At 43.0% G+C, this 22,693-nt stretch overlaps 2 protein-coding genes across 4 annotated transcripts in view; one reads left to right on the forward strand and one right to left on the reverse strand.

Moving 5' to 3' along the window:
- The window catches only part of LOC137342609 (amine sulfotransferase-like), a 68,330-nt gene that overhangs the window by 21,194 nt on the left and 24,443 nt on the right, over positions 1–22,693 (reverse strand). For all 3 annotated transcript variants that reach the window (XM_068006621.1, XM_068006620.1, XM_068006619.1), the window contains exons 2-3: positions 5,467–5,522; positions 1,538–1,701 (exon numbers count right to left, since the gene is read on the reverse strand). In XM_068006621.1, coding sequence (XP_067862722.1) covers positions 1,538–1,694 — 157 coding nt within the window. In that variant the 5' untranslated portion in view covers positions 1,695–1,701; positions 5,467–5,522. The remainder of the gene's footprint in view (positions 1–1,537; positions 1,702–5,466; positions 5,523–22,693) is intronic.
- Positions 11,979–22,693, forward strand: part of mfsd2ab (MFSD2 lysolipid transporter A, lysophospholipid b) — a 119,303-nt gene continuing 108,588 nt past the window's right edge. Inside the window, exon 1 of the mRNA XM_068006614.1 lies at positions 11,979–12,222. The gene's annotated coding sequence lies outside the window, so the exon portion shown is untranslated. The remainder of the gene's footprint in view (positions 12,223–22,693) is intronic.

Raw genomic sequence — 22,693 nt, forward strand, 5'->3', positions numbered from 1 at the left:
CACCCTCCCACAACAGATGAGCTGCAGCAGGGTGCCCATTTGATGCCTGCAGCTCACTGACAGCCATTAAATGAAGCCCGAACCAAAAATGGTTTGGACCTCCCAACACAAGTATCAAGCGGGCGACACGACTGCTCCTCCCCAGCGAGTGAAAATGTGATCTTGAGGTGATGGTATGTTGGTTTTTGCTTCTTTGTGGATTAGTTGGCACTTATTTAAAATGTGGTAGCACCTTCGCTTTTGAATCAGGGTTCAAGACCCACTCTACAGACTTGGGTTCAAGACCCACTCTACAGACTTGAGCACATAATCTAGGCTGATACTTCAGTGCAGTACTGAGGGGGTGCTGCACTGTCAGAGTTGCCGTCTTTTGGATGAGAAATTAAACCAAGGCTCCATCTGCCTGCTTGGGTGGATATTAAAGATTCCATGGCACTTTTCAAAGAAGAGCATGGGAGTTCTCTCAGACTCCTGGCCAACATTTATCCCTCAACCAACATCACCAAAAATAGGTTATCTGGTCATTTATCTCATTGATGTTTGCAAATTGGCTGCCACATTTCCTAAATTATAACTGACTGCATTTCAAAGGCACTTAATTGGTCATGAAGCACTTTGGTATGTCCTGAGGTCGTTAAAGGCGCTGTATAAATGCCAATTCTTTCTTGCTTACTTTAATAAGTATCAGACTGAGAAACTAAGGTTGCAGTTGTTGTATGATTAATTTTATAATATCCACAGTAAACAATTCAGCTGTTAAATAAATAGTATCCATTATAAGGACATTCAATGGAAAGCAGTTTTAGTGCTGTGTATTTTGGATTCTTACATTGCTTGACCCTGCTGTTAGCCAAACGCTACATGCCAATCGTAGTAACATACATTTAGATATTCGAAGGATGGCATAATGGCCCAAATTATACAGTTCTTGTTTTAAACCTCTTTGCATGTTCAATATCTTCAGAAACAACTATGCTATAAAAATACATTTTAACACATAAGCTCTTTACTTATCGAAATATCATAAAAAATTAAGTCTGCTCCTCCAATGGCTTGGTTGGTATTTGCACCGCCTTGTTTTGAATGGAATCGCATAAACCAGCAACAAACCCAGATTTAATCCATGGTCTGTGCTAAGTTAGCTGATCTCAACCGGAGCAACAGTTGTGTTTTTACAATTGGGTTCAACATCCCTGGGCATTAGTGGGAAAAATCTATAAATATTTCTCGCTCCTAATCACTATCCATCCAGAAAGAGATTCTGTGGACATTGTGCAAGAGCAGTATTCGGCTTGGATGTGATGCTCCCCATGACCTACTGGGGAGGGATTGAGGAAGTGGTTAGTCATGATCCTCCAGCCATCAGGAGTGTGGGGCAGGCTTTTGATGGACCAGATGGTCTTTTCCTGCCTGTCAATTTCTTATGTCTGTAAAGGGGAGAAAATTAAAGAGGGAAAATGTATATTAAAAAGTTTTTAAAATATTAATTGTGCAGCAACTCTGGACACAGCCTTACTCAACTATGAAATATTCTGACCAGATTTGGGGTAAGTAATAATGAACACAGTATCTTGATCCATTTTGAAATCTTTCACCCATTCGAAGTGTTCAATTGACAGTAGCGGTGAAATAAACGGGATGCCATTGTGTTGAAAATAATCAGAAGTTTCCTTTTCTTCTTCTTTGTTGTCCATTGTGGATCTAAAAAGAAAAGGTTAAATCTAAAGTTATTTACGTCAGGATTTTTTTTGCATACTTATATTCGTCAACAGGAGTAAGCCATTTAGCCCCTCGAGCCTGTCCCCAAGTGGTCAGCTTGACACCCGATGGTCTGGGTAGAAGAGAGGGGGGTTTGAGACTGGTACAGTATAAAGGCATTATGACAACTGCCAGGAAATCAGGCACAGAACTGCATGATGTGCTGCCTGTCATTGCACACCAGCTGTATGTACAGTGAATGGAAACCCTTCCTGTTCGTGTATACTGCAGGATCTTGAAAAGGAGCACACAAAGTTATGTGGGTGCAGTTAATTATGCCTTGCACCTGGAGGAAGCTTGTGATTCTGTCAAATCACAGAGTCCTCTTTTCCTGCATTGCTGCCTCCATAGGAAAGGAGATGAAGTCGCTTGCTTTGGCAAAGAGCCCATCCATAACCTGCTTAATTCAGGAATGCACCGCAAATTAATATTGCTTATGTTACCTGTTGCAGCCTGAGGCATAGAATGTGTGATGTGGTGCTGGGTTGCAGTTGGTGCTCTGTAGCGGCCTTCCTGGTGATGCAAGGGATCAGCCACTCATTTTTCATTTCATGAATTTAAAATCGAGAGAGATATTTAATGGGTGGCTGCTCCAATATCGCAAATTTTTACATAGAATTATGTAGAATTTACAGCACAGGAACAGGCCATTCAGACCAACTGGTCTGTGCCGGTGTTTATGCTCCATACGAGCCTCCTCCCACCCTACTTCATCTAACCCTATCAGCATATTCTTCTATTCCTTTTGCCCTCATGTGCTTATCTAGCTTTCCCTTAAATGCATCTACGCTATTCACCTCAACTACTCCATGTAGTACTCAACTACTCCATGTAAGTTCCACATTCTAATCACTCTCTGGATGAAGAAGTTTCTCCTGAATTCCTTATTGGATTTATTAGCGACTATCATATATTTATGGCCCACTAGTTTTGGACTCCCCCACAAGTGGAAACATCTTCTCTACTTCTACCCTATCAGACCCCTTCATAATTGCAAACAAAGCACTGGGGTTCATTTCTAGAGAAATAGAATTAAAAGCAGAGAAGTTATGTTAAACTTGTATAGCACCTTGGTTAGACCACACTTTGAATACTGTGCACAGTTCTACAGACCTCTATTAGGTCACCCCTCAGCCTTCCCTTTTCTATAGAAAAGAGCCCTAGCCTGTTCAGTCTTTCCTTATAGTTATAACCTCTTAGTTTTGGTGTCATTCTTGTAAATCTTGTTTGCACCTTCCCCAGTGCCTCTATATCCTTTTTGTAATATGGAGACTAGAACTGTGCACAGTATTCAAAGTGTGGTCTAACCAAGGTGCTACACAAGTTTAACATAAATTCTCTGCTTTTAATTCTATTCCTCTAGAAATGAACCCCAGTGCTTTGTTTGCAGTTTTATGGCCTTGTTAACCTGCATCGCTACTTTTAATGATTTATCAATCTGTACTCCTAGATCCCTTTCGTCCTCAACCCCATTTAGACTCTTATTGTCCAAGGAGTACGTGGCCTCCTTATTCCTCCTACCAAAATATACCACCCCACACTTACCTATATTGAAATTCATTTGTCATTTACACGCCCATTCTGCAAGTTTATTAACATCTTCTTGTATTTTCTCGCAATATTCTTCAGCATTAACTATAACCCTCAATTCGGTGTCATCCACAAATTAGGAAATTGTACTTCCGATTCCCTCATCCAAATCGTTTATGCCAATGATAAACAACAGTACTGATCCCTGTGCAACACCGTTTCCCGCTTTCCGCCAGTCTGAGTAAATACATTTAACCCCTACTCTCTGTTTTCTCTCTTGTAACCAACTTGTTTTTTTATTCGTTCATGGGATGTGGGCATTGCTGGAAAGGCCAGCATTTATTGCCCATCCCTAATTGCCCTTGAGAAGGTGGTGATGAGCCATCTTCTTGAACTGATGCAGTCCGTGTGGTGAAGGTTCTCGCACAGTGCTGTTAGGTAGGGAGTTCCAGGATTTTGACCCAGCGACGATGAAGGAACGGCGATATATTTCCAAGTCGGGATGTTGTGTGATTTGGAGGGGAACGTGCAGGTGGTGGTGTTGGGGAGAGAGCGGGAATATTGTGTTGAGATAAAGATCAGCCATGATCATATTGAATGGCGGAGCAGGCTCGAAGGGCCGAATGGCCGACTCCTGCTCCTATTTTCTATGTTTCTATATTTCCCATATGCCTGCTGCGCTTGTCCTTCTAGGTGGTAGAGGTCGCGGGTTTGGGAGGTGCTGTTGAGGAAGCCTTGGTGAGTTGCTGCAGTGCATCCTGTAGATGGTACACACTGCAGCCATGGTGCGCCGGTGGTGAAAGAAGTCAATGTTTAGGGTGGTGGATGGGGTGCCAATCAAGCGGGCTGCTTTGTCCTGGATGGTGTTGCGCTTCTTGAGTGTTGTTGGAGCTGCACTCATCCAGGCAAGTGGAGAGTCCATCACACTCCTGACTTGTGCCTTGTAGATGGTGGAAAGGCTCTGGGGAGTCAGGTGAGTCACTTGCTGCAGAATACGCAGCCTCTACTGTGGCTACAAGAGCAGGTCATTTATATGGCTGGTCCAGTTAAGTTTCTGGTCAATGGTGACCCCCAGAATGTTGATGGTGGGGGATTCGGCGATGGTAATGCCATTGAATGTCAAGGGGAGGTGGACAGACTCTCTCTTGTTGGAGATGGTCATTGCCTGGCACTTGTCTGGCCCGAATATTACTTGCCACTTATCAGCCCAAGCCTGGATGTTGTCCAGGTCTTGCTGCATGCAGGCACGGACTGCTTCATTTTCTGAGGGGTTGCAAATGGAACTGAACAATGTGCAATCATCAGCGAACATCCCTACTTCTGACCTTATGATGGAGGGAAGGTCATTGATGAAGCAGCTGAAGATGACTGGGCCATTGACATTGCCCTGAGGAACTCCTGCAGCAATGTCCTGGGGATGAGATGATTGTCCTGCAACAATCACTACCATCTTCCTTTGTGCTAGGTATGACTCCAGCCACTGGAGAGTTTTCCCCGATTCCCATTGACTTCAATTTTACTGGGGCTCCTCGGTGCCACATTCGGTCAAATGCTGCCTTGATGTCAAGGGAATGTTATCCATTCTGCTGCTTGTCCTCTGACTCCACTTAACTCCCTGGACTTGTTCCATCTCCCTTTTTAAATATAGGAATAACATTCGCTGCCTGCCAGCACTCTGGCACTATTCCCTTTTCTAATGAATTTTTATATATATATATATATATATGTATATATTATAGTGCCTCTGCTATCTCTTCCCTTGCTTCTTTCAGTGTGTGCAGATGCAATCCATCCTCTCTAAGTTTAACTAGTTTATCAATTGTCTCCCTCCTTTCTATCTTAAATGTCTTGATATCTTTTTTAATCTCTTCTTCTAATGCCATATTCACCTTGTTAGTCTCCCTGGTTAAATACTGAGGCAAAGTAACTATTCAATATTTCTGCCATTTTGCTGTCATTGTCTGTGAGTTTATTTTGTGCATCCCTTAGTGGCCCTATCACTATCTTTATTTTCTTTTTGTTATTTATGTGTATGTTTTACACTATTGCCCAAAGTCAAAATTATCCCAAATAACTGCAGACAACACAGCCAGAAATTGGTTTAAAATCCCTCTATTAGTCCAAAACAACTAACCAGATAATTACCTAACTGCATCTAAGATGTTATAAAAAGACTACCTTAAACGCTGTCTCCAATTTCTTCATTACTGATTCCTTCAGGCCAATTCCAATGACTGCAAAATATAAAATCATAGAATCATAGAAGTTTACAACATGGAAACAGGCCCTTAGGCCCAACATGTCCATGTCGCCCAGTTTATACCACTAAGCTAGTCCCAGTTGCCTGCACTTGGCCCATATCCCTCTATACCCATCTTACCCATATAACTGTCCAAATGCTTTTTAAAAGACAAAATTGTACCCGCCTCTACTACTGCCTCTGGCAGCTCGTTCCAGACACTCACCACCCTTTGAGTGAAAAAATTGCCCCTCTGGACCCTTTTGTATCTCTCCCCTCTCACCTTAATTCTATGTCCCCTCGTTATAGACTCCCCTACCTTTGGGAAAAGATTTTGACTATCTACCTTATCTATGCCCCTCATTATTTTATAGACTTCTATAATATCACCCCTTAACCTCCTACTCTCCAGGGAAAAAAGTCTCAGTCTATCCAACCTCTCCCTATAAGTCAAACCATCAAGTCCCGGTCGCATCCTAGTAAATCTTTTCTGCACTCTTTCTAGCTTAATAATATCCTTTCTATAATAGGGTGACCAGAACTGTACACAGTATTCCAAGTGTGGCCTAACTAATGTCTTGTACAACTTCAACAAGACATCCCAACTCCTGTATTCAATGTTCTGACCAATGAAACCAAGCATGCCGAATGCCTTCTTCACCACCTTATCCACCTGTGACTCCACTTTCAAGGAGCTATGAACCTGTACTCCTAGATCTCTTTGTTCTATAACTCTCCCCAACGCCCTACCATTAACGGAGTAGGTCCTGGCCCGATTTGATCTACCAAAATGCATCACCTCACATTTATCCAAATTAAACTCCATCTGCCATTCATCGGCCCACTGGCCCAATTTATCAAGATCCCGTTGCAATCCTAGATAACCTTCTTCACTGTCCACAATGCCACCAATTTTGGTGTCATCTGCAAACTTACTAACCATGCCTCCTAAATTCTCATCCAAATCATTAATATAAAATAACAAATAACAGCGGACCCAGCACCGATCCCTGAGGCACACCGCTGGTCACAGGCCTCCAGTTTGAAAAACAACCCTCTACAACCCCCCTCTGTCTTCTGCCGTCAAGCCAATTTTGTATCCAATTGGCTACCTCACCTTGGATCCCGTGAGATCTAACCTTATGTAACAACCTACCATGCGGTACCTTGTCAAAGGCTTTGCTAAAGTCCATGTAGACCACGTCTACTGCACAGCCCTCATCTATCTTCTTGGTTACCCCTTCAAAAAACTCAATCAAATTCGTGAGACATGATTTTCCTCTCACAAAACTATGCTGACTGTTCCTAATCAGTCCCTGCCTCTCCAAATGCCCATAGATCCTGTCTCTCAGAATACCCTCTAACAACTTACCCACTACAGATGTCAGGCTCACCGGTCTGTAGTTCCCAGGCTTTTCCCTGCCGCCCTTTTTAAACAAGGGAACAACATTTGCTACCCTCCAATCTTCAGGCACCTCACCTGTAGCTGTCGATGATTCAAATATCTCTGCTAGGGGACCCGCAATTTCCTCCCTAACCTCCCATAACGTCCTGGGATACATTTCATCAGGTCCCGGAGATTTATTTACCTTGATGCGCGTTAAGACTTCCAGCACCTCCCTCTCTGTAATATGTACACTCCTCAAGACATCACTATTTATTTCCCCAAGTTCCCTAACATCCATGCCTTTCTCAACCGTAAATACCGATGCGAAATATTCATTTAGGATCTCACCCATCTCTTGTGGTTCCGCACATAGATGACCCTGTTGATCTTTAAGAGGCCCTACTCTCTCCCTAGTTACTCTTTTGCCCTTTATGTATTTGTAGAAGCTCTTTGGATTTACCTTTGCCTTATCTGCCAAAGCAATCTCATGTCCCCTTTTTGCCCTCCTGATTTCTCTCTTAACTCTACTCCGGCAATCACTATACTCTTCAAGGGATCCACTTGATCCCAGCTGCCTATGCATGTCATATGCCTCCTTCTTCTTTCTGACGAGGGCCTCAATCTCCCGAGTCATCCAAGGTTCCCTACTTCTACCAGCCTTGCCCTTCACTTTATAAGGAATGTGCTTACCCTGAACCCTGGTTAACACACTTTTGAAAGCCTCCCACTTACCAGACATCCCTTTGCCTGCCAACAGACTCTCCCAATCAACTTCTGAAAGTTCCTGTCTAATACCATCAAAATTGGCCTTTCCCCAATTTAGAATTTTAACTTTTGGGCCAGACCTATCATTCTCCATAGCTATCTTAAAACTAATGAAATTATGATCACTGGTCCCAAAGTGATCCCTCACTAACACTTCTGTCACCTGCCCTTCCTTATTTCCCAAGAGGAGGTCAAGTTTTGCCCCCTCTCTAGTCGGGCCATCCACATACTGAATGAGAAATTCCTCCTGAATACACTCAACAAATTTCTCTCCATCCAAGCCCCGAATGCTATGGCTGTCCCAGTCAATGTTGGGAAAGTTAAAGTCCCCTACTATTACCACCCTATTTTTCTTGCAGCTGTCTGTAATCTCCTTACATATGTTGTTCTTCTTTATACAAGTGAAACATCAAGTTTCAAGGTTTACATGTGTTCTTGTTTAACAGTGGATTGCCCACTAAACAAAATGATTGGAGGAAAATTTTTGGTTCGAAACAATTAATTTTTTTCTTACCTAATTTCTGCATTTTTTTCAATTCAAATCCGTTCTTAGTTTCGTCTGCGAAAGTTCAATTAGAGAACAGATGTGGTTGGGGATGCCAGACTTGTTTTACAAAACTTCTATATGGATTGACAATGTGGACTGTTGCTAATGTACACAAATTGAAAGCAATTAACAGGGATTTGACTAGTAGGAACACACTCTTACAATCCGAGAGCAGTTGGATTTTCAATAACTGAGAGTCAGACTTCAGAACCTCCAAGCGACAACCCACACTGTTTTTAAGTCAGCTGCTACTGCAATCGGGGAGCTGTTTGCCATCACTAATGTTGCTAGACCAGCTTAGTAGGAAGAGCAAGAGAAGCCTGCATGTGGGTCAGATCATAAACATTTTAAAAAGTGGAGAAACTATCTAGCAAGTTATTTGTTGAAAATGAAGAATACTTTGAACAGCAGGTAATCGTCTATTACACATACAGCACTCAGGGAGATCATTGAGGAAGAAAGCATATCAACAACTTAAAAATTCACAGGGAAGTCTGCTATTTTTTCAGGAACCGGTAGTCCCTAAAATAAGCAAATGCCAGAATTTAACTTCTGATTTAAAATTGTACTGTGAAGATTGCATTCCAATGCACAACTGGACCTGTACAAGCAACACTGCAATAAAAACAGAGATTTCAGGCTGAAATCTCCCCCTGTTGGTGAGTTAGCAGCAGGGTGGGACTTCTACCTACCTGTGTGACCCCACCATTAAGCCGCTCAGGTTTCCCGAACAGGCCCTCGTTGGTTATGTGAGGCAAGTTGGCCATTGTCTATTGTTTTACTAGGAGGAAGGGCAATCAGCGCTGCATTTAAGGGATGCACTTTTTTTTGGCAGGGTGCAGTAGAACATTGCAGCAGTGAGTGAGGAAGGGGTAGCACTGGGAGTTCAGCAGCAGGAAGGGTTCTCAGATTTACTGATGCATTAGCAGGTGAACTTCTGGCAGCAATAAGGTCCAGAAGGGAAGGTCTTCTCGGAACCGAGGGCAGGAAGTCCCTTTAAGAGGGTGGTCCAGACTTTAGGGAGGAAGATGGCACAGGCAGGGAGTGCAACTCCACCACCCCGCGAACTGTCACACTGTAAGAAGAAATTTACTGCCCTCATTAGGTTGGCCATGATAAGGCACTGTTCCTGTAAGAATGATAGAGGCATGACATACCTCAGTACCTTTTATGCTTTATCAGTTTTATTACCTGGGTAACAGGAAAACTGACCTATTCACAGGGAACAGAAATGCACCTTGTTAACTGTGACAACTCACATTACCATAGACGATTTTGTTCATTTTGAAGGAGAGATGTTGAAATCAGCCTTAAGCTACAAATCTGATAACAATGGTATGCATCTAGACATACAGGTGATAAGATGTGCCCAAAGCTGTCACATTCCTTTAACTCTGCGTTCTCTCATTACAAAGGAAAAAGTAGCACATAACCAGTGTTTAAAAAAAAAACTCCCATTGGAGGAGGAACACCAATCCTGAAAATGTTAAGTCCGCACAAGGGAGAAACTTTGCAGCTAGTAGGAAGATAAACAGGAGAGGCTGTAGGAGTTGAGGAAGTGAGAAGCTAGGTGCCAAGATCAGGCTGGTAAAGGCAGCACAGGTTATTTCAGCTTTATGTAGATTGCTAAAGTATAGCTGTGGCCATGCACTCAGCTGCTGTTTCTTCAAGGAGCCATGCAAATGCTTACACAGCAAAACAAGCTTCTGTGTCTTTGAAATCCTCGGGGATGCCTTGCAGGAAGAGGCTCAGATGAATAGCTTGCCCCATCCTCACCTACACTGTCATGACACCTTACCTGTCACAGCAACAACCGAGACATAATCCAGAGCCTAGTTAGTAAGTCAAAAGGGTTTTCACTGGTTGATTTACTGAGTACTAGTGGGCATGAGGACCTGGGAGTGAAAGAGGGGAGAGTGCCATTCCTCCATGCACTTGGCTGAGGAGACTAGGCACCCAGGTCTCAGGGGCCCAGTCTTCAAAAGAACAATGATTTGGGAACACAGGTCTCATGTGAAAGCCGTGGAAATGGTTTCCATGTATATGGTTAAGATGATGGAGATGATGATGCATCTGCAATACATTGCAGGAAGTTTCTCATGACATGCAGAACACCCGGAAAAGAATGACAGTCCAGTAGATTTCTGCAGCAACAAGGCTGTAGCAACGAGCTTCTAAGGACATTGCTAGCTTCCAAAAGTGGCAGCCACCACCGTTCAATGGATACCTTGAGGATCTGGTGAACACAACATTTTAACAGGGCTTCTAAGACTTGATTGGGACCATTAAATCTGTAATGATACTGACCAGTAGCATATCTGAGCCTGTGCCCCACAAAAGGTAGGCTGCAAGGAGTGGTAACAGATGTTGATGTCTCTCATGATAATGACAATGTGCCTATGTCATTAAGGCCTCTTCCAATGCAGCTTCAGACCTGGACCCGAGTGCTCTTGACAGTGCAAGACAATGACAACCAGAAGCAAGTCCCTCAGGGACAGCAGCTTCATTGGGACAAGAGCTACCCCAGTCTTCAGAGGAATCTTCCCAGCCACCTCAACTTCTCAGCTTCACATTACTGAAGGAGCACTTCGTAGAAGTAACAGTGAGGTATTCACAATAGTGCAATAGTGTCCTTATTTCAGGTAGCAGCATTGCTGGCTTTGGAAATAATTGTGACTAATCTAAGCAGTGCTTGCCACATTGTCACAAGCACTGCCTTCAGTCACCTCTGGCTGTCAGAAGTAAAAATGGAAATCAAGCATCATCCCATAGAACCATCTAATGATGATGAGATAAACCTGTCTCTTTCTCGCCAATAGAATGTGACGATATAGTGGTTGAATTCAACAAGGTATCTTTATTATAGGATATCAGTCAGTGAGATTAGGCTTGTCATAACGAGTGATTTTTATTTTTAGCTTTGAATACTCTTGAATTGTCCTGTGTATTTGTAGAAAATTTAAGAAATGCGTAGTGGAGAAATAAATTTTACACCAATCTCTTTTAGATTTTTTTTTTCCTTTTCTCAGTAGCACATTGCCTAGTTTGAAAATTATGTAAAATTTTCCAACAACCACATTTCCCAATGTTTTCCGGTATTTTTACAAGGCCTGAAAATTTATAGGCCTTCGCTTTCAGCATAAATGTTGGGATGCACCCACCAGGAACCTCTGCCACTGGTCCCATCGGAGTATGTGGGGTCAGATGGAGGTTTCATCATTTGCATTTTGCAGGCAAGCATCTGCGCCACTATGGGTGAAAATCGGGCATCTGCCAGTTCAGGGGTCATCGGAGAAGCAGCACAAGCAGCCAGACTCTTTAACACCATAGCCCAGCCCACCAAAAACTGATCCAAGGTCTGCAATGAAGGTGGAAGGGTTGTTTTCTAGGAGAGTCTGAGAGCACACCTCCAACTCCCAGACACTTTTGATTTTTGCCATTTTACTTCAATGGAAATAAAAATCAGGAGCGATGTAAAATGGGCTGCCAATTCGCTTTCACCCGTTTTACACTAACGCACAAAGTCAAAATTATCCCCATTTTCTTTTGCTTTCTTCTCATTTTGTCCTCCTTTTTACTAGCAAAAATTCTCTTTTCTTGTCAGTTAAACAGTAACTTTGATAGCAACTTATGTTTGCTGCTCTGTGCTGCTGAAACCAAGTTTGATGTCGAAACATTATATATTTGTAACATCTGACTGCAGCCACTGGATGGCACTGCAGAGTCAAACAATATGGAAGCGGAAATTCTGCTCCTGTGCGTTGGTGGCACAAGCACACCAGGCACAGAGGAAGTGAAAAGTTGGGGCCAAAGGCCTTGAGCTGAAAAGGGACTGTTGAAGCGTTGCTCAGGTTTTGCTGTAGGGGAAACCATACACAAGAAGGGAAGAAAGCTTGTGCAACTACAGTCTTATTAGTAAGTCACAGAACTTCAGAAACTGAGAATAAATGATCAGGCACGCAGAAGATTGCAGGTTCCTCCTTCACTTTACAACAGGTGAGTAGAATCTTTTTAATCATCTGTCAAAGTCACTTAACCTGTCTTTCTGAATTGCCTAATATCGAACCTGAGCCATACAGACCAGAAGGCTTCAGATTTTCATCCCTATCCGATGCTGTTAGCAGTAGGAGGGTCACTATAATTGACCTGAGTATCCCTGGGTTAGGGAGGGGAAAACATCAGCCACAATTGGTGCACCTGATCACAGTTCAATGATTCCTTCTGGAAACTTAGTGCATGTGTGTCTGGACATCAAAGGAGGACAGAATTCGATACCACCCACTTCCCCTTGTCAAGTAGCCTGCCAACACTCAATATCCAGACTCATATATGAAGAATGGCTACTTTGGGAAGGTACTAGAGGACTGCTGATGCCTGTGGAGCTATACTGTAGTATGTCAGCACTGTAAGGAGAGGAGAATATTTTAAAATCTTTTGTTTAATATTTTTATTAACCCTCTCTATCACATTAAACTACCGAAATCCCATTTATATGGGTGAATATCTGTATCAGATTTGTCAGACAGGTAATTTCTTGTTGAATTACATCATATTGGACATACAAGCCCTGATGACAAAAATGGGCTTGAGCTCACGAAGGTGCACTTGTGCTGGCAGTTTAGGAGACAGGCCATGCCCAATTTTGCAATGCTAGCCCCTACAGCCGACTTTTGCAATGCTAGCCCCTACTCCTAATTTAAGTAGGCTATTGGCGTTCCTAGGAAGGTTGACCTGTAACATACTTGGCTGGGGCATGTAAAATACAACAAGTGAACGCTTGCATCATTTTAAGTACAATTTCTATGTTGAAATGTTTGTTAGGTGATTTTTAGGTAAGGTCACCATTAGTCACATTTTGAAAGATTCTATTCAATAATTGAACAATTATTCATTGCATTAAATTAACTCACAAAATTAAATGGGTAAGTAGAATTTCCTTCCAGTCACTGGAATGCTGGCCATTACAAGTATCAATATAAATAGAAGTTAGAGTAAAAAAATAGGCTGTGAATTTCTGCACTATTTTCAGCACTTAAACTATTGTTACACCATGATTGTACTGTAAAGATGGAGGAAATTTGTGTTTTAGCACATTTGGGTACAGTTAGGCATTATTGCGTGAAACAGAAGTTTCCTCAATCTTTTTGGACAGTGCAAACTTTACTCCCATCAAAGACCCTCAGGGTTCATTTGATAGCTGCACTGTTCAAGTACACAGAAATTTCCTGAATTTATGCTGCTCCTGCAATCGGTGTAAGTTTACACCCAAAAAATGGTCTAACAGCTCCCCCATCACTTCAGACAAGTGAAAGTGAGGAGCTGAAGAAAGCAACAACTTCATTTACTGATCACAGGCTTTCAAGGAACATTTTTTAACCCGTTGCTTCACGCCTTTAGATCACGGACACCTGCACTTCATTCTACTGTTGTGATTTCCTTCTTTCCTCTCAAAATTTAGGGATCCCCGACTTCTCCCATCCCCAAACCCATACTAAGTTCAACTTCGGCTGCCGCCAGGAGTCTGTAGAATGCTTTTAAAGAGTTATGCCATTGGTGCAGGTAAGTTTCCTGGAGGGGTGGGGAGTGGGTCAGCAATTAGTTTTTAGGCTCAAGTTACACCAGAGTTGCACCAAGATTATTTAAATTAACTTACTCCGGGAAGCTTGCAAGTAACTCCCTCTGCTGGTGAACTGTATAAGTTACCGGCACAACGACAGTGTAACAAGGCATAACAGACATCGAGGAAATTCAGGGCCTATATTTTTTTTAAGAGGGACAGGCTACTGAATTTATTATCTCAGCTAGGAATAGTTTAGAAATCTGAGGAATTAACCCAAAATCACTATTTCAGGTTTTCACTTAGGATGTGTTCTCATCTCCATGAATTTAGCTCAAAATGTTAGAAATGATTCTTCTAAACTTCCCACCGTACAACTTTACAAGTAATTTGGTCACCAGAAAGGGAACACTTCAATTTGGTCTGGATTCACATCAGCAGATGGAAAGACCATACAGTGTATTATCCAGACTTTAATTTCGACTCCAGTCTTGATTTTTATTCCAACCCCTTCCAACTTTAAAAAAAAACATTCATACCTTTAAAAAAAAATTGAAAGTTCTATTTAAATTCTCTGAAAATGGTCATTCTTCCTGTGACATTTTTACATAAAATTGTTTTGTACCTAAAGTGTTCACCAATAAGAGTATAAGAATCCAGCTGTCTTAGATCCTGGAGCCTACAAAACACCAGCATCAATTCAAGAATCCTCACTTCAAAATGTCAAATGCCCAATCGTATCCCCATTTCAATTGCATTAGGCACTATGGCACTTACAATCTTTTAGTTCCATAGTTTCACAGAGTAATTGTTTTTTCTTAGAATAATTTCTGGAATGCACTGCCTGAAAGGGCGGTGGAAGCAGATTCAATAGTAACTTTTCAAGTATTTATCCAATTCCCTTTACAGGGCTATGGGGAAAGAGCAGGGCAATGGGACCATATGGATAGCTCTTTCAAAGAACCGGCACAGGCACGATGGGACGAATGGCCTCCTCCTGGGCTGTACCTACTATGAATATTTAGATTAAAATATACTGCATTATTGTGATTCCCAAAATTCATTAGCAACCAAAACTAGTTCATTTGAAAGTTGTATAAGGAAAGGAAAGAACTTGCATTTGTGTAGCATTTTATCATAGCTCTCAGAAACATCTCAAAACACTTCACATAGTGAGTTGCTTTGAAGTGCAGTGACTGTTGCTGTGTGCTAAACATAAATATATGTAAAGGTAAAACTTAATCAAAATTTTCCTACAAAACTACAGTGATGCACTTCAAACAATCAGTAATTAATTCACTGTGCAGCACTTTAGGATGTCCTGAAAATGTGAAAGGTGCTGTATAAGCGTAAGGTTTTTGTTATATTTATAAAAATAAATTTATGGATAGAGGTAATCGATAGTAATGTTTTGGAGGGGGTATTTACATGGTTGAGATGAAAAAACCAGAGAGGTACTTAAGACAGTAAAATAAATAGTACATTATGGCTGTAACTCCAGTTGACAATTTCCATAAACCTTGAGAACATAAACTCTGTTGAACTGGTGTTTGTGAGGGTGCACCTGTTGTTATGGACAGCAGTTATTAGTGTTAGTTTGTTCAATCAATAATAAAAGCATTGGTTTGGGTTCTCAGCCTGCCACTATAAACTCTATGGGGGTGATTTTCAACTGCCAGCCGTCTGTTTTTCAAGCGAAAAACAGGCCACTGGCAGTTGAAAATCAGGGGCAGAGGGGCACCTAAGCACATTGACAACCAAGGCCCACCTGATATTTTCTGTATCCACTGGGAGGCTGCTTAAATATGCAAATTGGGGTCCTGCTTCAGTTGTTGAACCCTGCTTGCATTTTCAGGTACAAATGTGTGTAACAGGTGCCATGCACGCTCCATCCGTTTGTACTAGGGACTGAGTGGCCCAATTAGCAGTTCTTCAAGAGATGGCTGGAAACTGCTCAAAAAGTAACCAAGGAAATCTTGTAGGGCGAGGAGGAGCTCTGACTGATGGCATTCAGGCTGTGGGCTCCACCATTTCCACAGGCTTCCAGAGTTTGTGTGAAAGCATGGATAGGGGCATCAGTACTGCCACAGCCCGCCTGCAGTCTGCTCTCTCGTAGATGAGCATGAGTGTTGAGGTACAACTCCATGCGAGTGGCAATTGCGTCATGGGAAAGGTATATCTTGTCCTCTCTCAAGATAACAACACAGCTGTTCCCCTGCCAACCCTTAGCCAATGCACGTCCTGGTGCCAGAAAGCTTAATGTAGTGGAATAAGGAGGTGCAACAGTGCTATTGATTTTTGTGAGACAATCTTCAGGTAAAACAGCCTCAACCTCACAGTGGCGTGCAGTTGGGATCTGTTTTAACAGGTTATTTTGCTCTTCAGAAAAATGTGGACTTGAATATCAACCAACAAAGCAAAACAGACAACCTTTTGATACCCCATTCTTTCATAATTTGTTTGCAAACCAGTTTTAAATCCTTTAGCTATTTATTTAGACTGGAGAAAAACATTACAACATCTTAGGTTGCGAGACAGCCTTTGGCATAGTGGCTAGTTTAAAATAAATTGGTATTTTAGTGAATAGTTGGTCTGAGGAGATGAGAATGCAATTATTTTTTTTAGCTTCCAAATAAATAATTACTTCAGTGTTAATTCTCTAAACGCTGGGTCCATGTGCGTTAGGAACCTCAAAACATGGTCACAGTCTTGCCCCGTTCAGCTCTGGAAGTGCACCTCCATTTTGGATTGAGCCTCTTGTTCATTGTGGAGCGCGCCCACCTGAAATGGAAGGGTGCCTATTAAGTATATGTAAATGTGGGCCCTGCACTTGTATCATGGACCCAAATGCAATTTTGAACAACTTTAGCAAGCTATTTGCTAGCTCTACAATAGACCCACAAATCATGGACAGGTACAGTCGGCTGAGTGCCATTTCCAACGATATTTAAAGGGATCAGCAGCTGCTCTCAGGTAAAATATTGGTTTGTTCATTTTGGCTGCTGTTGTGCTGCTTTTGCTGTTTTGGCTGTTGTAGCTGACACTAAACTTTCCAAAATGTTGTCTGTACATTCACACTGTACCGAGAGGCTACAGGCTGCTGCCGGGCCCCCTCAGGTCCAAGTTTCTGGAGGTCACTGACCAGAGCTACCTCAAGTGCCCTCATTGGAGGTGCAGCTGCCTTGCACCTCCCAAAGTCACTGGATAGCGCCTCATAGGAGGGCTAAAGTAGGTAGGAGAACACTAAAGTCAGGCACTAGGGGCTTGCACTGGCCTGATCTTTAGTTTCTGGATGTGTTTATGTTCAATAACACATTTTACGGAATTCTTGGAGTTTGATCGTTGACCAGGCAATGTGATTTGACAGGCAGATCCATGATAGTGTGTGTGTTGAGTGCAGTCCTGAGATGACTGGGCTGCAGCTGGTGCTGTAGCAGGTGACATAGCTGTGTGTCGGCCTCCCTAGTAATCTGGTGCCCCCTCATACACTGCAGGTATGCATTTCTTGCCCTGTACATCCTAGTGGAGTAAAGCTTCCTGCGAGCATCCCCCTTTCTGCCTCTTCTCCCTGCAGCTGCAGCTCTATGGATTCTTGTTTGCTGCTCCACCTCTTCAAGATACAATGGCATCCAAATCACCAAACCCATAATGTCAACCAGAAGTTTTACCAGAAGCCACTGGTCAAAATTCAAGTGTACAGTCAGCCAGACAACATTTTGGAAAGTTTAGTGTCAGCTACAACAGCCAAAACAGCAAAAGCAGCACAACAGCAGCCAAAATGAACAAACCAATATTTTACCTGAGAGCAGCTGCTGATCCCTTTAAATATCGCTGGAATTGGCACTCAGCCGACTGTACCTGTCCATGATTTGTGGGTCTATTGTAGAGCTGGCAAATAGCTCGCTAAAGTTGTTCAAAATTGCATTTGGGTCCATAAAACAGGTGCAGGGCCCTCATTTACATATATTAAATAGGCACCCTACCATTTCAGGTGGGCGCGCTCCACAATGAACGAGGCTCAATCCAAAATGGAGGTGCACTTCCAGAGCTGAACGGGGCAAGACTGCGACCATATTTTTAGATTCCTAACGCACATGGACCCCAGCGTTAAATAATTACTTCAGTGCTAATTCTCTAATTTGGAAGCTTAAAAAAAGAAATCAGTTACATTCTCATCTTCTCAGACCAATTATTCACTAAAATACCAATTTATTTTCACTATCCACTATGCCAAAGGTTGTCTCGCAACCGAAAATGCTGCAATGTTTTTCTCCAGCCTAAGTAAATAGCTAAAGGATTTAAAACTGATTTGCAAACAAATTATGAAAGAATGGAGTATCAAAAGGTTGTCTGTTTTGCTTTGTTGGTTGACATTCAAGTCCACATTTTTCTGAAGAGCAAAATAATCTGTTAAAACAGATCCTAACTGCACGCCCCTGTGAGGTTGAGGCTGTTTTACCAGAAGGTTGTCTCACAAAAATCAATAGCACTGTTGCACCTCCTTATTCCACTACATTAATATGAATTTGCTGATGTTTTTGATAAATTGAGATCTCATTCAGTATTGCTTGTAGGAGAGTGGATTTTCCAAAATAACTGTTCATTTATGAATCACAAGGGCTGTCAATCTATCAGGAGTGAGCCTTTGGCTTAGTGGTAGCATTCCCACCTCTGAGTTAGAAGAGGGAAGGGTTTCAGCCTCACTCCAGACAGCCCCGCCAAGTAGAGACTAAAATTTAGGGCTATAAATTGGGCCGTGTAGTGCCCATTTTTTTTTAAGACGCTACGCAGCCTCCTAAGGTCCCAGACTGGCATCCGGGATGCCCATGCACGCTTCTAGCGTGACGTGCACCGGACGCCATCTTGGTAAAGGCATTTGTGCACACAAGTAACGAACGCCAGTGCCATGTAAAGTAAGGAGAATATGCATTTGATCAGTATGCATTGCTGATTTAAAGGGATAGATGGCCTAGTGGAACCCCCACCAGAGCTATTTAAAGGGACCATGCAGGATTTACACATTAGTTGCTAGATTATTGCTTCTGGCTGCTGATGCATTTGTACCTGTTTTTGAAGGTCTCCTATACTTGAACGCTAGGACTAGGGGACATAGCCTAACATTTAGAGCCAAGACTTGCAGGAGTGAAGTTAGGAAACGCTTCTACACGCAAAGAATGGTAGAAGTTTGGAACGCTCTTCTGCAAACGGTACTTGATGCTAGCTCAAATGTGAATTTTAAATCTGAGATTGATAGATTTTTGTTAACCAAGGGTATTAAGGGATATGGGAGTGAGGAGAGTATATGAAGTTCGGTCACAGATCAACCATGATCTTATTGAATTGCGGAACAGGCTCGAGGGACTAAATGCCACTGCCACCTGCTGCTTCCTGTTATGCGCCTCCTTCTCCTGCAAGAAAGTGGGACTTGTGTCAGTGAGTGTCCTGCAGGATGTTTGGGTGATGTGCCTGTCATGGTTGAATAGCTGCCAGTGTGTGAGACCTGTGAGTTGTTGGTGTGCAGCTTGCAGCAGTGGTAATGTGTGAGTGTGAGAGAAAGCATCTGATTGGAACTGTTGGGTACTGATTGAAAGAGTTTGTTGGTAGGTGGGTGATGGGGGCTGTAGTGCGTAGAGCAGTGGATATGGCTCGTAGTGCAGTTGATAGGAGATGCCTATTGACAGTTGACCTCATTTACTTTGACCACTCGTGTCAAAGCATTGAACTTCTCCCTACACTGCATCCATGTTCGTGGTGCTACGTGCCTGGCATTAACTTCGTCCCTTACTGCCTCTTGAGCATACGTCTGGAGGGAATCTTGCCCGCCTGCAGACAGAGGATGCCCCTCCTTCTGTCCACCATCTAGTGCCTCATCAGAGAACCTTGGTGCACACTCTCTCACAGGCCTGGTAAAAACTCAGATCGGCAGATTGGTGACGTCTGGCGTGTCGATTGGAGGATGTAGGATTTAGTAGTGTGCAACCTTTCTTCAATGTTTTAACATAACTCATCAGTTTGTAAACATACGGACGGGACCTGCATCTGTGTTTTACATGTGCGATGTCTGATCTCCGTTCAGACTCTGTGCGGACCCATATCTTATTTTTCGCACATAAGAGATGCAGGCTGCCTTTAAGAGGTGCGAGGCATTCACATGATATCGGTCCTCCTGCTGGTGAGAAGTCACTGAACAATGCAGCTAGGCCTGGCTTCTCACACTGGAATCAGGTAAGTGAGCAGGCATCATGAATCTCACGTGCTGCCTGCATCGAAACAACCGGGCGTGGGTTAATCGTGCACCGCGACCCCCGCGCCCGGATTTGGGGGTTATCGAATTTAACTCCCACAGTCTCTAATTACTGGGTTGATATCCAGCAAGGTACTCGCACCCGGACAGAGAGTGACCACTGGCTTAGTGGTGGTATATCTGCCTCCAAGTCAGAAGGGTAGATGGAAAAGATCCTATGGCACTATTCAAAGAAGAGCAGGGGAGTTCTCCCTGGTGTCCAGGCCGATATTTATCCCTCAACCAACATCACGATATATAAAAAAAGATAATCTGGTCATGTTCTCATTGATGTTTGTGGGAACTTGCTATGTGCAAATTGGCTGCTGCCTTTCCTACATTACAACAATGACGACATTTCAAAAGTACTTCATTGATTTGGAATATCCTGAGGTCATGAAAGGTGCTATATAAATGCAAGTTCTTTCTTTCAAAACTCATCCACCTGGATCCTGTCTCAGGCAATACTGTTGCCTCTAAGTCAGAGGTTATGGGTTCAAACGCCACTCCAAAGTCTTGATTTGTTAATTTAGGCTGACACTTCAGTACAGTATTGAGGGAGTGCTGTCTTTTGGATGAGATGTTAATCCGAGGGACTTGTGGGACCTTGCTATTCACAAATTGGCTACCCCTTTTCCCTACATTACAACAGTGACTCCAGTCAAAAGTACTTAAATGGCTGTGAACTGCTTTGGGATCCTTAGAGGTTGTGAAAGGAGAGATGTTTTTTGAGTTATGGTCGCCATCTACCTTAATAAATCAGAGCCTGATATGGCCCTGCTTCAGGCTATGCCCCCTGCACAACAGTGGGTGCAGCTTGGCTCCCTGCTTTCTTGCGTACGTACAGTCATCAGAGAGGTGACAGGAGGGTCTCGATGTGTTTTCATCCTAAAACAGCAACATTGATGTTCATTCCAGGATTGAGTGCGACCATTCATAACAGATACAATGACTGACCTTACAGCCATGGGGAGGGGGCTGCACTGGAGCTATCTCTGGAATTACCATATGCTCCATGATAGACTACAGTGTTTTTTATTTGATGCATCAACATAGCAAACATGCAGGTAGTGGATTTCTCCACATCTGCTGAAGACTGTTTGCCATAGTTTCCAATGGCTGCAGAAATCTTTGATGCCCAGAAAGCATCATTTTTTTTTTAAAAAAGCAGTTCCAGATTATGTCCTCATCAGCTGAGGGACATGAGCTAAGTTCATGACAACAGGTTCTTGCCTCTTCCTGTGCCACCACAACTTGACCCTGCCCACTTGTACTTTGTACATCTGCCAGAGCACTCTTCTCAAACTCACTACCCCAAGCTGGATGTACTTGTGATAGTATTTTGCAGGCTTAGGGTAAGGGATGGTGTATGCTACGCAGTGTAATCGGGGCCCTGACCCCGATTCTGTTTCATTTAGTATACCTAGAGCAAGAGAAAAGCAACTCTTCAAATGTAGCCCACCACTGAATGAATGATTTGGCTTTTTTCAGTGTAAGCTTTGGTGACAGTGAATGAGTAACTAGGATAAGTCAAAAAAGCAGAAGTTTAATACAAACTCGAACCTGGTGCCAGGCCTCTACTTCAATATCCCCTGCTTCCTCTGGGTCCTTGATCTCTATGGTGGTCTCCGCACACATGATCAGAGAATGAAGGTTGAGAGGTCTCCCACCAGTATAGCTTTTCTCCCTTTTATTATGTGCAATTCACGTATTAGAAGAGGTGAGAATTTGAACTTGCTAGAAGCACATACAGTAATACTGACATGTCAGTATATGGCCCATTGTGAGTAACTAACTGACATCTCCTCCCATCCTGCTATGGTCACCTCTGGGATACCACAAAGTTCCATCCTTGGTTTCCTCCTTTTCCTGACTTACGTATTGCCCCTCAGTGACGTTATCTGTAGGCATGGGGTTAGCTTCCATGTATAAGCTGACCACAGCCAGCCATACCTCTCCACCACTTCCCTAGATTTCATGATTACCTCTGTCCTGTCCAAAATGGAGTCATGGATGAGCCACAATTTCTTCCAGTTGAATATTGGGACGATTCAAACCATCTCATTCATCTCTGCCAAATACTCCATACTGTTGCCACTGATTCAATGTCCCTCCTTGACTGCTCACACAAGCCACACCAGATGTTGTTCAACATTGGCTTCTATAGACCCAGCACTATATTTCAAACACCATATCATTGCCACCACCAAAACTGCTTACATCCACCTCCACATCATCACCTACCTCCATCGCTACTTCACTCTAATTGTTGCCGGAACCCCTTCCTATGCTTTTGTGACTTCCAATCTTGATTTCTCAAATGCTCCTCTTGTCAGACCTACATTGGCTCCATATTTCCCAACACATTCATTTAAAAATCCTCAAACTCATCCACAAATTTCTCCATGACCCCACTCTACCCTTATGACCCATCCAGAGTTCTTTGGTCCTCCAACTCTGGCTCCTGTGCATCTCTCCCCGCTATACTCCATCATTGGTAGCAGGGTTTTCAGCTTTCTTGGTCCCACTCTCTGGAACTCCCTCCCTAAACACCTCTGCTCTGCTCCTGCAACATGATGACGGCAGAGATAAAAGAATGAGAGATCGCTTCCTCTGACTCATTGAAT

Source organism: Heptranchias perlo, chromosome 26 (assembly GCF_035084215.1).
Source record: "Heptranchias perlo isolate sHepPer1 chromosome 26, sHepPer1.hap1, whole genome shotgun sequence".
Lineage (NCBI taxonomy): Eukaryota > Metazoa > Chordata > Chondrichthyes > Hexanchiformes > Hexanchidae > Heptranchias > Heptranchias perlo.